The sequence below is a fragment of the Panthera uncia genome, assembly GCF_023721935.1.
Source record: "Panthera uncia isolate 11264 chromosome C1 unlocalized genomic scaffold, Puncia_PCG_1.0 HiC_scaffold_4, whole genome shotgun sequence".
NCBI lineage: Eukaryota > Metazoa > Chordata > Mammalia > Carnivora > Felidae > Panthera > Panthera uncia.
Window position 1 is genome coordinate 89,271,900 of NW_026057585.1, and position 14,735 is coordinate 89,286,634.

General features: G+C 48.7%; 1 protein-coding gene across 4 annotated transcripts in view; it reads left to right on the plus strand.

Annotated features, from left to right (window-relative positions):
• Positions 1–14,735, plus strand: part of ECE1 (endothelin converting enzyme 1) — a 111,996-nt gene that overhangs the window by 61,090 nt on the left and 36,171 nt on the right. For all 4 annotated transcript variants that reach the window (XM_049617883.1, XM_049617880.1, XM_049617882.1 and 1 more), the window contains one exon: positions 4,131–4,343. In XM_049617883.1, the coding sequence (XP_049473840.1) occupies positions 4,131–4,343 (213 nt within the window). The remainder of the gene's footprint in view (positions 1–4,130; positions 4,344–14,735) is intronic.

Sequence of the window (14,735 nt, forward strand, 5' to 3'; positions counted from 1 at the left end):
GCACGCCCCACCTGCCTTTGTGATTGGGGTGCACCCCAGTGCGTGTTAGAACCCCCAGAACAGCTGTCCTGTCACGGCCCAGCCGCCCTCTGTGTACTTCATTTGTACACATTATTATCACATTTCTGTATAGTACCTTGTTTAGCGGCATGATCGGGCCCCTCTGATCCTGCTGTCAGGTTTGAGGCTGGCCGTCTGTGTTTGGCTGAGAGGATCTAGTCAAGTACTTCATGTAGAGTTGATACTCAGTAAGCACTTATGGAACTGGAAAGGGTGGAGTCAAGATAAGAAACAAGGATGGGGAGTCCTGCCGATTCCAGGGTCTCTCACACCCTTGTGCCCCAACATCTAGCTTTCCAATGGCAGATGGTCCATCTGAGCAGCCTCTGGGGGCTTTGCTCGGGGTCCAACCCCACCTACTTGGTCACCTGATTACTCATCCCGTCAGAGAGATTATGACCCCTCACGGGATCTGGGAGCATTCGCTCCAGGCTTCTCTGGGCCTTCCCCACTGTGAAGTAGCTGGCCTGCGTGGCTGGCCATGTTAGACTAGGAGGGGGAAGGAGTTTGAGGGCCTGGAGGGAGGGCAGGACCTCATCTGAGTCATCCTTTCAGCCCCCTCGATCAGGCTCTCTGAGAGTGCCCCAGGAGTTCCCAGAAACTAGAAGGGAGCCTCCAAGGGCTGGATCCCAGGTGGGGCCCACAGGGAGCAGTCTTGCTTCGGCCTGTATCAGGGCCCCCTGAGGACCGCAGGAGGGGGTCCCCAGTCTAGACCGGGATGAAAGGACCTCTCCGCCCAGGTGGGCCTGGATGGGGGATCTCATGAGCCCTGAGCCAACTGATGTGTCTTCATCAGCTGCCTCGACCAGGGAAAGCAATGGCCACCCCAGATATTGACAGTAACCTCATGCCTGTCAGCAGGTGCTGGCATTGGCCACACCTGAGCAAACATCAGGCTAGTCGAAGCACATTCTCTGATGATTCTGAAAGACCATCTCAAAGTTATGTCTGGGCCCTTACATACATATTTGTCTACCCTCACCCTGCACCCCGCTTTCCAGAAACTTGCAGGCGCTTTACAAACAGTGGCAACAAAGCACACCGATTCTCCCAGAAAATATTCTTAAGTGTCTTACTCGGTGTTGAGGCCCAGCACTGCCCAGACAGGTGTCTGTGAACTAGATCTGGGGCTGTTCCTGCTTTCTCGACTGATCGCATACATCCTCAAAGGAAGAAATATTTTCCACCTCTGCAGGTGGTGACCAAGTCCTGGACAAAGCTCATTTCATTCACTCATTCATTCATTCATTCATTCATTCAACAAACACATATCGGACAGCTGTTAGGTACCAAGTACCGTGCCGAGCAAAGACTATGTGAATGTGAGTAAGGTGCTGGCCCTACCCTCAAGCTCACGTTCCAGCTGGGGAGGGAGACAGGGAGACAGTCATGACACAGCATAGTCTGTGCTCAGAGAGCGGACAGCCAGGCAGCCAGCCAAGGGGCCCAGCAAAGAATGAGGGTCTGGGAAGGTTTTCCTCAACAGCTGAAGCCTTGAAAGTGTTGACCGTGATGTTAGGTGGTGGGGGGGCCTGGAAACAATTAATTGATCAAATACGTGTTAAGCCCCTGCTGGGTCAGGAATAGCGAGAAAAGATCTACAAACCATTAAGCAGGTAAACAACCAATTATTGTTGCTTAAGCGCTAGCTTGGTACCTAGCAGACTGGGTGCTTTCTTGAAGAACTCAGGCCTCTCAGAGTAACTCCTGGAGACTGGTTTCTTCTTTTGTGTTTAAACCCAAGTCCTCTCATGATAACCTCAAAAACCATTCATCCAGGATCTCCCCCCCCCCCCACCCATGGTCTCTCCCACGCACGCTGGCATGCAGATTCTGACATGTCTTGTTCCCCAAGAATCACCATCTTGCAATCTGTCTTCTGGGCATTCCCACAAGCCAAGATTTTGTCAGGCTTCACTTCCTGTAGTTTGTTGTATAAAAACAATAGGTATTCTTTTCCTTTCCCGAATATGAAGTTCTACCATAATAGTGAATAGGCTTTTTCAAACTACGCAGAAATGCTCTTCCCCTTCCCCCCACCCACCCTAAAGATTCTAGGAGATGTATTTTCCTTAGTGGGGAGTGGGCCGTGCGACTCACCTAGATGAGTCTCACCTAGAGACAGTTAAATGGCACCATATCCCTGCCGCTTCCTTTCTCTGTTTTCCTGCCTGACATGCTGGTAATTTGTAATTGTTGTATAGTTCTCTCCAAACAAGTAATTACCTCACAATAAGGTTACCTTGATTTTTATGCTATCGTGTGGCTCCTGTGAGCCCTGCCAGACTTGGTGCCTGTCATCGGATATTAAAAAGCCCACAGGCCACCCCAGCCGGGCTGGTGCCAGCCTCTGTATCCTTTCCTGCTCTCTGAAGGTTGGGCTGGGAACATCGGGCCCAGCCACGAAGGCGGCCATCATCGAAGTGAAGTCAGGTCCACTGTGCTTCCTTGCTTCTAGGGGGAGAAACTGAGGCTCAGGGAGACGAGGTCACCTGCACAAGTCTCAGCCAGAATCAGAAAGCTGGGATTTAACCCAGGTCTCAGAGCCTCCAGCCCCGGCCCTGCCACACTCCTCCCTGTGTGGTAGGGATGCTGAACTTGAGAGAAGGGCCGCCCCAGACCCGATGTGACCGGCAAAGAGGCGGTGAGGGAAAACTGAGAACCTGGCCTTGGAGTTGCTGCAGCAGAACAGAGCTGGTTCAGCCTCGGCTCTCCCCCTCGGCCGGGTGACCGCGTTCCATTCATTCACACAGAGCCTCAGTTTCCTTCTCTTTGAACCGGGCGTCACAGCCTGCAGTGAGGCCTGAATGAGATAACACACGCGTGTAAAGTCCCTCTTGTTGCCCGTGTGGCATGTCAGCGGACGATCCAGCTGGGCCTGTGTTCTTAGTCACGAGGCTGGATCTCTGGCTGCTAAGGCTGCCCAGTTTAGTTCCTCTGCTGGAGCCCTCTGACCAATGCTGAGGCAGGGGTCCGGCCCCTCTTCTTGCCTCTGACCTTCGATGAGCCCTCACTGCCTCTGCCCCATGTCCTAGGAGAGCCGGGTCAGAGGCAGCTGATTCACTGGGGGCACTTACAGTATCCGGTGGCCCTCCCCATGGCCCACCTGCACCGGTTACCATCCCTCCTTAGGGAGGCACCTGGCAGATGCCTCCTGTCATTGCTGGGATAGCACCCCTTCAGGCCTATAGGAGACAGAACAGAGGAAGGATGGGGTACCTTGGCTATTGAACAAGGTACTTAACTTCTCTGTGCCTCAGTTTCCTCGTATATAAAAATGGCCTTGAGCAAAATGGTCTCTTAGGTTTGTTTTGTTTTTGTTTCTTTGAGAGTCAATGAGATCATCTCCCACCTTGTACTCAGTGGGAATGATTTGTCATAGTTTTTTCTGTTCCTAATAGGCTCTCCTTCATCTTAAGTCCTGGCACCATATTGTCTGTATCACCCAGTTGTCATGGACCAAATATACTCAGTTTATGTTTATAGAATAAATGACAGACATTTCTCCTCCCGTCGTGATTTAACTTTTCTTGTATAATGTCTGTATCCCAGCTAAATTATTAGCTCTTGAAGGAAAGACTATGCCTTTTATATCCTTCACCGCACACACGCACATGCACACACACACACACACACACGCACACACACACCTGCGCACACACACTGTCACACCATACCCAATAAGACCCTGGAAGAAACTCAGTAATTATTTTGTTGAATAAATGATTGCATGAATGAATGAATCAACTTGTTGAGCATCAGGGAATAATAAAAAAAATCAATGAATATTTATGAAAGGAAGTACTGATTAAGAGAAACACCTCTGTTCTGGGTACTTTTCGAGCTGCAGAAAGCATTTTAAAAAGGGAGCTAAAAAAAAAGTCTTATTTTATAAGCCAGGAAATTGTTAATCTACTGAAATCATTTGTCTCTAGAAGTCTAGTGACCATCCAGCTCCAAATCCAGTTGGTCAAGGCTGGGGTGGGCCATGGCACCCCAGGCCACCTGCACTGTATTCCCACAGCCTTCTCCCTGCCCTTCACTGGCCTCTTATCCTTGACCCCTGCCAGGAACCCCCCCAGTGTGCCTAAGTGAGGCCTGCGTCTCTGTGACCAGCTCCATCTTGAGTTCTATGGACCCCACGGTGGACCCCTGCCAGGACTTCTTCACCTACGCCTGTGGCGGCTGGATCAAAGCCAACCCCGTGCCTGACGGCCACTCACGCTGGGGGACCTTTAGCAACCTCTGGGAACACAACCAAGCCATCATCAAGCACCTCCTCGGTAAGCACCCAGCAGGGAGGCCAGTGCGTGGGCTGCAGAGGGGAGCCGTCGGCTGGACCTACCTGGCCAGGCCTGGTTAGAGCAAGAGCTTGACACAAGGGAAGACCAGAGGCTTTGGAGTTGATGAAGCCGGGTTAAAATGTCTGCCCCGTCACTCATTGCGTGGTCCAGAGTAAGTTACTTGTCTCTGAGCCTCAGTCCCTTCATCTATAAAAACGGAGCTAATACACAGGGATGAAAGGTACAGCACAGGGAACGTAGTCAGTGGTACCATCATAGCCTTGTGTGGGGACAGACAGTAGCTCCTCGTGCAGTGAACACAGCACGGTGTATAGGCTTGTCGAATCACTGTGTTGTACACCTGGGACTAACGTAACATGGTGTGTCGACTATACTTTAACTAAAAGAATTTCTTTTAATATTTATTTATTTTGAGAGAGAGAGAGAGAGAGAGTCCTAAGCATGGACGCGGGGCTTGATCTCACGACTGTGAGCCGAAATCAAGAGTCGGATGCTTACCTGACTGAGCCACCCAAGTGCCCCCAAAAGAAATTTTTTTTTAATGGGACTAATAATACCCAAACTTCGGAGTTTTGAGAACTATACAGCACACGTGTAAAGGGTTCGCGCAGTATGTGCGGCGCGTAGTAGGTTCGCGAGGACTGGTAGCTGTGGCGCTTGCTTTTGTGGCTTTAAGCTGTGGCTTAGTTTGGACTGGAATTGGCTGTGAGCTTTGAAAGTTGTGAGCCAAGGGAACCAAGGTGAACACACTTGGTCAGACTTTAAGGTTGCGAGCAGATTAAAGTTAGAACAGTCTAACTGAGAGTTTATGCATTGCAGGCAGGGCCGTCCCTTGGCCTCGTGGTGGTGGGGCTTGCACGATAACCATCTAACTGAAGTTCTCCTCTTTGCACCTTGTTGGGCCTCGGACACCTCTAGTTGACCTTGGTGTTGGTGGTTTCATCCTTAGGTTAGAGCCCCACGTCTGTCTTGTTTGCAGGGTTAACCGTGGATACTGTTTGTCGAATTAACACCCAGCCCCCGGGGGTGGAAGGAAGTGCCCTTGCTGCTGGGTGAGGCCCACCCACCATGTCTCCTTGGCCCGCTGTGGCTCCTGGGCAGGCCCCCCTCTGCAGCCCCCTCTGCAGTCCAACTTGCAGCTTGTCTCCCTGAGGATCAGAGCAGGGTAGTGTGTGGAGGCGGGGCTGAAGGAACTCAGTATGTCAGGGACAGCAGAGCCCCCGCCCTCTATATGCTGTCTAGGTACCTCTGAAAGGGGACACCGCCTTTGAGTTCAGAACTAGAAGTTCATATTTGCTTAAGAGGCAAATATGTCTATGGTAGCCAGATTAGAATTCAGGATGTCCCTTCTCTAGCACCTAAAGACAGCCAAGGGCTTGGCAGAGACCAACAACCAATGCAGGAGAATAGTCCAAGTAGGAAACAAGATGGCCTAGGGCCTCTCCGTTAGTCACCAGGACCTGGGTTCAAATCCTGCCTCTGCCACTTATTCTGTGATCTCAGGTCAGTGACATGGCCTCCCAGGGCTTCTCCTCTCATCAGTATAATGGGAACCGTGCCTCCTCCAGGTTACAAAAATAAAGTGGGAAAAATGTATTTAAAGTGCATTGCCAGGGCACCTGGGTGTCAGTCAGTTAAGCGTCTGACTCTCGATCTCGGCTCAGCTCATGATCTCATGGTTCATGGGAGGGAGCCCCACATCATCAGGCTCTCCGCCGACAGCACGGAGCCTGCTTGGGATTTTCTCTTTCCCTTTCTCTCTGCCCCTCCCCCACTCTCACACCCACACGCAGTCTCTCTAAATAAATAAATATAACTAAAAAAAAATAAAGCTCATTGCCTAGGCCTGGCGTAGCGGGGCGGCTGCTGTGTATGTTAGTGTCGTAGTTATGATTCACCTTCGACCTTTGCACAGTCCTTTACAGTTTACAGAGCTCTTTTTGTAGATGTCGCCTTATTCGATCCTGTAGGTAGGAACGGGGAAGGTATCATTCACCCCACTCGATAGATGAGGAAACTAAAGTCCAGAGGCATCCACAAGACAGACTAGTAGGTAGCATGGCTGGGACTTGCCTGAATCGGGGCCAGGTGTCCTTCCCCCCCACCGTCTCACCCCACCTCCTTCAGATATAAGGGGCAGCTATGACTCCTGCCCATCTTGCTGGCAGTGCGGGGCATTGAGGGTCTGAAGGAAGGAGAGAAGGAAACTGATGTTTGAGTGTCTGCTGCTTGCCATGCTGTGTACCAGGTTCTTTTTTTTTTTTCTTTAATGTTTTTATTTATTTTTGAGACAGAGAGAGACAGAGCGTGAGCAGGGAAGGGGCAGAGAGAGAGGGAGACACAGAATCTGAAGCAGGCTCCAGGCTCTGAGCTGTCAGCACAGAGCCCGACGCGGGGCTCGAACTCACAGACTGCGAGATCGTGACCTGAGCTGAAGTCGGACGCTTAACCGACTGAGCCACCCAGGCGCCCCTGTACCAGGTTCTTTATATCCATTGCCTCCTTCATCCTCACAGCCTCCCTGGGACTTAGGAACTCTTGTTCCCTTTTTATAGATAAGGAAACAGGTTCAGAGACATTAAGTGACTTTGCTGAGGATACATTGCTGGTCCTGGATGGAGACGGGCTCCAGCCCTGGGGAGCAGTTAGCACCGAGAGGAGACGGAGAAGACAGGCAGAGAGGCCTTCTAACTTTCCAGCGTAGGCCCAGGACTGGCCCTCCTGTGTGGTGCCCACGGCCCATGCTCCTGCCAGTCCTTATCAGGAGGACCTTGGGTCTTTGCCAGGACTGAGTCCATGCCCCATCCCCCATCCCCCGACCCTCCCCCCAGCTGGCAGGGGCCATGAGGAGTGGGCTCTAGTCCCGCGCTCTGGCCTTAACATCCATCCTATCCCTGAGAGTCAAGGTGCAGGTGGAGAGCTGTGCTGTGCTGGGCACGGAACAGGCAGAACCATGCATTCAAGCCCCTGACCCTGCGGCCGGGGTCTGGTAGGATCAGGACGCCAGACTGCAGGGTTTTGAAGTCAGGCAGCCTTGACACGCTAGCTTATCGCTTGTGTGGCCTTGGACAAGTGACCCGCCTCCTCTCCGGCTTAGTTTCGTTATCTCTGAAATGGGGGTAATGATGCCATCTAACCCAAGGTTACCATGAGTATGGGCTTATAAGTGCTAGGTCAGCATGCTTAGCACAGAGCTTGGCACCTAGTAAGTGCTCACCAAAGCAGTGCCACCTTCTCGGTGTCCCGAGTGAGCGCCAGCCCAGACCTCTCCCTGACAAGCCGTGCGACCACAGAGAAGCTACTGGGCTCCTCGTCTGTAAGGTGGGAACTGACTCAGAGCATTGATGGCAATGTTGTAAGGATTAGTGCGGTGGCTGAAGAAAACCTCATTATTGCTAATTTTACTTCTTTTAGAGGCACTGATGTGGACCTAGTTATTAGGGAAAGAGGTACAAGGCATATCCATGACCATGCTAGGTTGTTTACTTGTATTATTTTATTTAAGCTGTGGATGTATATACCCACTGTACAGATGAGACTCACAAATACCTAGGAAGTAGTGAGATTTAGCCCCGGAGCTGTGGGGCCTCAAACCTGCACTCTTTTTCTACCGACTCCCCTGAGTCAGATTCACCATGCAGAGGCCACAGAGCGGCCCAGAAGCACGATTCACCAACCTCCTTTTTCCCAGTGGCAGTTTGATTAAGCTCTCCAGTCTAGGTGGGACCTGGCCCAAGCCTGATGAACACAGCAGGTGAGGTCACCCCCAAATCCTACTGAACAGAAGCTTATGACCAGAAGAAATATCCTGGAGTCCCCTTCCTGCCAGGCTCACTCTTGGGAATTAGTCTGGAAATGGCCCCTCACCTGTGGGCCTTGATATCTGGGATTTTGACACCTGGAAACCCCCGAAGGGGCAGGAGGCAGGTGAGTGGGTGACAAAAAAATGCGGGAACATGGGCCAGTGCATTCCTGGGCTCAAGGCCAGACTGGTTTCAGCTTCTGCAGGACATAAGGGTCAGCCAGCTGGCCTCAGGAGCGGGACCGGAGCTGATGGGGAGTGGAGTGTGCAGGGGGTGCCCAGGCTGGCCAAGCTGGCCTAGGGCAGAGTCCTCTGGAAGGAGAAGGAGCATTCAGAGTGCTGGTGAGTATTGTGTTGGCTGGCCAGGCTGACCTTGGGCGAGCCACTCCTTTCTCCGAACAGTGAATTCACTCTGGCCCCCTCAGAGGATATCCAGGCAGACCTGTAGCAGGTGGACTGAAGTCTGCCAGATGCCACTGTGACATGTCCTTGCAGCTCACGGGCTGGGAAGGCTGACCTCAGCTTCATAGGACAGAGGTGCCTCACCCAAGAGACACTCTGCCACCCACCCAAGTTGCCGGCTTGGGCTGTCCTCGTAGGCCTTGGGGAGGCAAGAGCATGGCCTCCCTTCATCAGGGGAGGGATGCAGCTAGACCTCTCACCCTTAGGCTGGGCCTTGCCCCAGGCTTTCCAGCTTGTGCTCTTAATGCAGATTATGCTGCTGCCTGGACTACCTGCGTCACCCCTTCCAATCCTACAGGACTTTTCTCAAACCTGCTTCCTCCAGGGCGCCCGGGTAGCTCAGTCGGTTGGGCGTCCAACTTCGGCTCAGATCATGATCTCACAGTCCGTGAGTTCGAGCCCCGCGTCAGGCTGTGTGCTGACAGCTCAGAGCCTGGAGCCTGCTTCCCAGTCTGTGTCTCCCTCTCTCTCTGCTCCTCCCCTGCTCATGCTCTGTCTCTCTCTGTCTCAAAAATAAATAAAAACATTTAAAAACAAAAAACAAAAACCTGCTTCCTCCGCGAGGCCTTCTGTGGCTACCAAAGGGCCTCTCTGAGTTTGAGCTACAATTGTGCTCTATGTGCCTGTCATATTTACTGTATTTTATAAGATTAATGCATGCAAAATTAATGCCTGGTTTTTGTAACAATTTGAGCAACCCGTATTCCACAAGGAATTTGTGGTCTCCCTTCTTTCTACCCCAGCGCCAGTCTGCCTGAGAAATAGAGACAGAATCATTCCATCAGTATTAAATTTGTCCATGTCAGTGACTTGGCAATTAATCGTGTCGCCCTGTGATATGTCTTGCGCTTTTATTTTGGTTCGTTTTCCCGGTAGCTGCTGTCTAGCTTTGTTGCATCTTCCCAGGCGTATTGGAAACTCTGTGGACAAGCTGTGTCCAACACGCTCTCCATCTGCAGCAGCGTGCCCGTCTTTCACGTTCTGAGGACGGGAGTGGGTGTCCAGGGCTTCTCCAGGCTGGCTGGACTGCTTCGGTGCTGCCAACCTGGAGGAAAGGAAAGGAACGCAGAGAGAGCTCACGTCCCTGACCTCAGCCACTGGCTTGTGGGACCTCAGGCACATTACTCAACCTCTTGCCTATAAATTGGGCGTGATAGTAATAACACCCGTTGGTGGAAACTGTTAGGACCAGATGCACACTCACAGCCACACCCACACAGAGAGGAAGCAGTTCGTTTTCTCAGGATGGCTTAAGAATGCTTGGGTTCAAATGCCAACGCATCGCATATAAGCTTTGCCTCCCTAGACAAGTTCCTTCCTCTCCCCGGGCCTCACTCTCTTTCCCCGTGAAATGGGGGGGATAGTATCACCTCAGGCTGTCAGCGTGGTGATGAGTAGAGCTCGGCCAGGACTTGGCCTGCAGCAGATACCAGTCGTGGTAATGATCTCATCATTTACTATTGTTCTTCTGCAGAAAAAGATGCTTCGTTTATCTGCTCCCACACTTCTGCTCACAGGATGGGGGCCTGTGACGGCCTGAACCGAGTCTGTGGTTTTATCTAAAACCAGTGCAGATCTTGCCCTGATGTGGAGTCCCACATGCTTCTGGCCAGATGGTCTTTCTGCAGCACAGGGACCACAGAACCACAGAATTCCCAGGAACCCCCATCTCTGCAGCCCACCCAGCTGCTGGAGATCGGTTTCCTCCCTGGGAGCGATGTGGGAGAGGGTGTTCCAATAAAAACTTACAGAGGAAGAAGTGGGCCGATTAAACGGTGTGCTGTCTTTCCTCTTTGAGACTTTGGGGAAGTGACTGAGGGAGTTTCTGGAACTCAGGGTCCCTGGAAGGAAGTACCCAGGCAATTGGGAGGCCTGTTGTCTGGCCCTGGGGTGCCAAATGATTTTCATACCGTGGGGGCCCTGGAAGTGCCGCCATATTCAAACATGGCCTCCATCTCCATCCTGGGAGCTATACTGTTGAGCAGCTAGGCTGCTCCCATGGAACCTTCTTCTGGAAAGTAAGCGCAAGCAGGGATGTCTCTGAGGAGTCCAAGGTTTTCCTCATGAGAAAACTAAATGTGGCTCATTTCACTTTGAACCAAAGCCTCCTCCCTCAGGCTGTTGTGATCGGTACCTTTCTTTGCAGAGCTCCCAGAATATTCCATCATTCATTCCTTCGTTCAGCAGTTAATATGTTATACACCAGCTGTGTGCCAGACATCACTAGGTGCAGGGATTGTGTAAGAAATAAGACAGCCCTTTCTTGTGGAACTTATGTTGTAGCAAGGAAGACAGTAAACAGTAAACAAATAAACAAGTAAATAAGGAATGTTGTGAAGCATTAGGGCTTTGAAACCAATCACATAGGATGCAGGGCCATGAAGGTAAGAGGCCACTGTCACTACACCAGTCAAAGAGGGATGGGCTTTCAGAAGAGGGACATTTGAACCGAAACTTGAATTAATCATGAGAGAATGGACCACGTGGATGTGAGGAGAAGATTATTCCAGGCAGGACAGTGAGCACAGTGGTCCTGGGGCAGGGATCTGGGAGCAAGAGGGAGAGGGGCTGGAGACAGACCAGGGGGTGGAGACCCCCATCAAGGGCAGTGTTTCTCAACCTTTTTTCATCAATTGCCCTCTCCCTAAAAGGTTTTTTTCTGCTGGAAACGTCCGACTTTAGCTCAGGTCATGATCTCACAGTTCGTGAATTTGAGCCCCATGTCGGGCTCTGTGCTGACAGCTTGGAGCCTGGAGCCTGCTTTGGATTCTGGGTCTCCCTCCCTCTCTGCCCCTCCCCTGCTCGTGCTCTGCCTCTGTCTCTCAAAAATGAATCAATGTCAAAAAAATTTTTTAAATATTTTTTCTGCTTTATTTTTTTTCGTTCAATTTCTTTAAAGAGATAAACTAAAACAGCTCATGCATTTCTCCCATCACCCCACCCACCAACTCTGGCAACCACTTATCTGTTCTCTAGATCTATGAGCTTGGTTTTTAAAATATATATTACATACAATATATTTTTTTAATTTGTCTTTGTCTAACTTCCTTCACTTAGCATAATATCCTCGAGTTTCATCCATGTCATCACAAATGGCAAGATTTCCTTCTTTTTTATGAATGAATAATATTCCTGGTGTGTGTGTGTATGTGTGTGTATACCACATTTTCTCTATCCGTTCATCCATCAGTGGGCACTTAGGTTGTCTCAATATCTTGGCTATTGTAAATAATGCTGCAGTGAACGTGGGGTGCATATGTTTTTGAGGTAGTGTTTTTGCTGACTTAGGGTACATATCCAGAAGTAGAATCGCTGGATTATAGGGTCGTTCTATTTTTAATTTTTTGAGGAACCTCCATACTGTTTTCCACAGCGGCTGCACCAATTTATATTCCCACCAACGGTGCATGAGGGTTTCCTTTTCCCCACGTCCTCACCAATACTTGTTATTTGTCTTTTCGATACTAGTCATTCTGACAGGTATGAGGTGGTCTCTCCTTGTGGTTTTGGTTTGCATTTCCTGATGATGAGTCATGTTGAACACCTTTTCATGTGTCTGTCGGCCATCTGTATGTCTTCTTTGGAAAAATGTCTATTTATATCTCCTGTCCATTTTTTAAAATGTATTTATTTTTGAGAGAGAGAGAAAGAAAATGAGTAGGGGAAGGTCAGAGAGAGAGAGGGAATCCCAGGCACAAGCCTGACACAGGACTCGAACCCACAAACTGTGAGATCATGAACCATGAGCCAAAACCAAGAGTGTGATGCTCAGCAAACCGAGCCACCCAGCCACCCCTCTTCTGTCCATTTTTTAATAAGATAATAATTATTTTTTTTTTGCTGTTGAATCGTATGAGTTTTTTATATATTTTGGATATAAGCCCCTTATGAGATGTGTGATTTGTACATATTTCCTCCCATTTAGTAGGTTGCCTTTTTCATTTTGTGGATGGTTTCCTCTGCTGTGCCCATACTGTCTTCATTATCAGGGAAATCAGGAAGCATGATGCCTCCAGCTTTTTTCTCCTTTCTTACTCTGGGGGAGCCTGGGTGGCTCAGTCAGTTAAGCATCCAACTCTTGATCTCAGCTCAGGTCTTGATCTCAGTGTCATGATTTCAAGCCCCATGTGGAGCCTACTTTAAAAAAAAAAAAAAGATTACTCTGGCTATTCAGGGTCTTTCATGGTTCCATACAGATTTTAGGATTATTTGTTCTGTCTCTGTAAAAAATGCCGTTGGAATTCTGATAAGGATTGCATTGAATCTGTACATTGCTTCTGGTAGTATGGACAGCATAACAGTATTAATTCTTCCAGTCTATAAACACAGAATATCTTTCCATTTAAGCGTCTTCTCCAATTTCTTTCACCAATATCTTGTCGTTTTCAATATACAGCTCTTTCAACTTCTTGGTTAAATTTATTCCTATATATTTTATTCTTTTTGATGTAATTGTAAATGGGACTGTTTTCTTAATTTCTCTTTTTGATAGTTCATTATTAGTGTAGTATAGAAATACAACAGGGACACCTGGGCGGCTCATTCAGTTAAGCGTTTGATGATTTCGGCTCAGGTCATGATCTCATGGTTCATGAGTTTGAGCCCTGAATCAGGCTCTGCACTAATAATGCAGTGCCTGCTTGGGATTCTCTGTCTCCCTCTCTCTCTCTGCCCCTCCTCCACTTGCACTCTCTCTCTCTCTGTGTCTCTAATAAACTTAAAAAAAAAAGAAAAAAAGAAATATAACAGACTTTTGCGTATTTATGTTGTATCTTGCAACTTTATTGGATTTGTTTATTAGTTCTGACAGGTTTTTGATGGAGTCTTTAGGGTTTTCTGTATATAATATCACGTTCTCTGCATTATAGCAACAGTGTTACTTCTTCCATTCCCTTTTTTTTTTCAAAATTAAAAGACATTTATTCTCTCATTCACCATATTCACAGAACAAAAGATTTATAACTTGTGTTTAACTTGATAGATTTAAGTATTTCTTCCTTTCCAATTCAGATGCCTTTTATTTCTTTTTCTTAGCTAATTGTTCTGACTATAGCTTTCAGTGCTATGTTGAATAGAAGTGGCAAGAGTGGGCATCCTAGTCTTTACCTGATCTTAGAGGAAAAGCTTTCACCAGTGAGTATGAGGTTAGCTGTGGGCCTTTATCATGTGGAGGCACATTCCCTCTATACTTTGTTGACAGTTTTTATCATAAATGGGTATTGAATTTTGTCAAATGCTTTTTCTGCATCTGTTGAGATGATATAATTTTTATCCTTCATCGTGGACATTGAACCATCCTTGCATCCCTGGAATAAATGCTACTTGCTTGTGGTGTATGATCCTTTTAATGTTTTATTGAGTTCTGTTTGCTCATATTTTGTTGAGGATTTTTGCGTCTATGTTCATCAGGAATGTTGGCCTATAATTTTCTTTTCTTGGGGCATCTTCAGTTTCGGTATCAGGGTAATGCTGGCCTTGCGAAGTAAGTTTGGAAGAGTCATCTCTTCTGTCTTTTGGAAGAGTTTGAGAAAGATTGGTCCCTTAATTCTTTGTTGAATGTTTGGTAGAACTCACCGGTGAAGCTGTCTGGTCCTAGACTTTTGTTTGTTGAGAGGCTTTTGATTACTGATTCAATCTCCTTACCAGTAATTGGTCTGTTCAGATTTTCTGTTTCATCGTGATTCAGTCTTGGTAGGCTGTGTATTTTTAAGAATCTATCCATTTCGTCCATGAAGTCCAGTAAGAATATAAGAGATACTACTACTCACAGTTTATGTACTATATGTACACATGAAAGCGTAAGATATTTCTGCTCCCTAAGAGCTAATTCTCTCCCCCTTCGGGGGCAGTATTGTCCCTGTTGAGAATGCGCGACATAGAGCCTTATAGGCAGTTTTAAGGGATTTGTGTGCTCCAGAGTATATTTGAACTCAGAGTCGTTCAAGACACTTGCTCTATAAAGTCCACACCCAGGGTTCCACCTCAGCGTCTACTAGACCGTCTCCAGCTAAAAATGTTGGAAACCGAACTGCTTATCCCCCTCCCCATCCCTCGACCCCTTGCTCAGGTCAAGGAAATGCAGTGGCATCTGAGACTCCTCTTTCTCT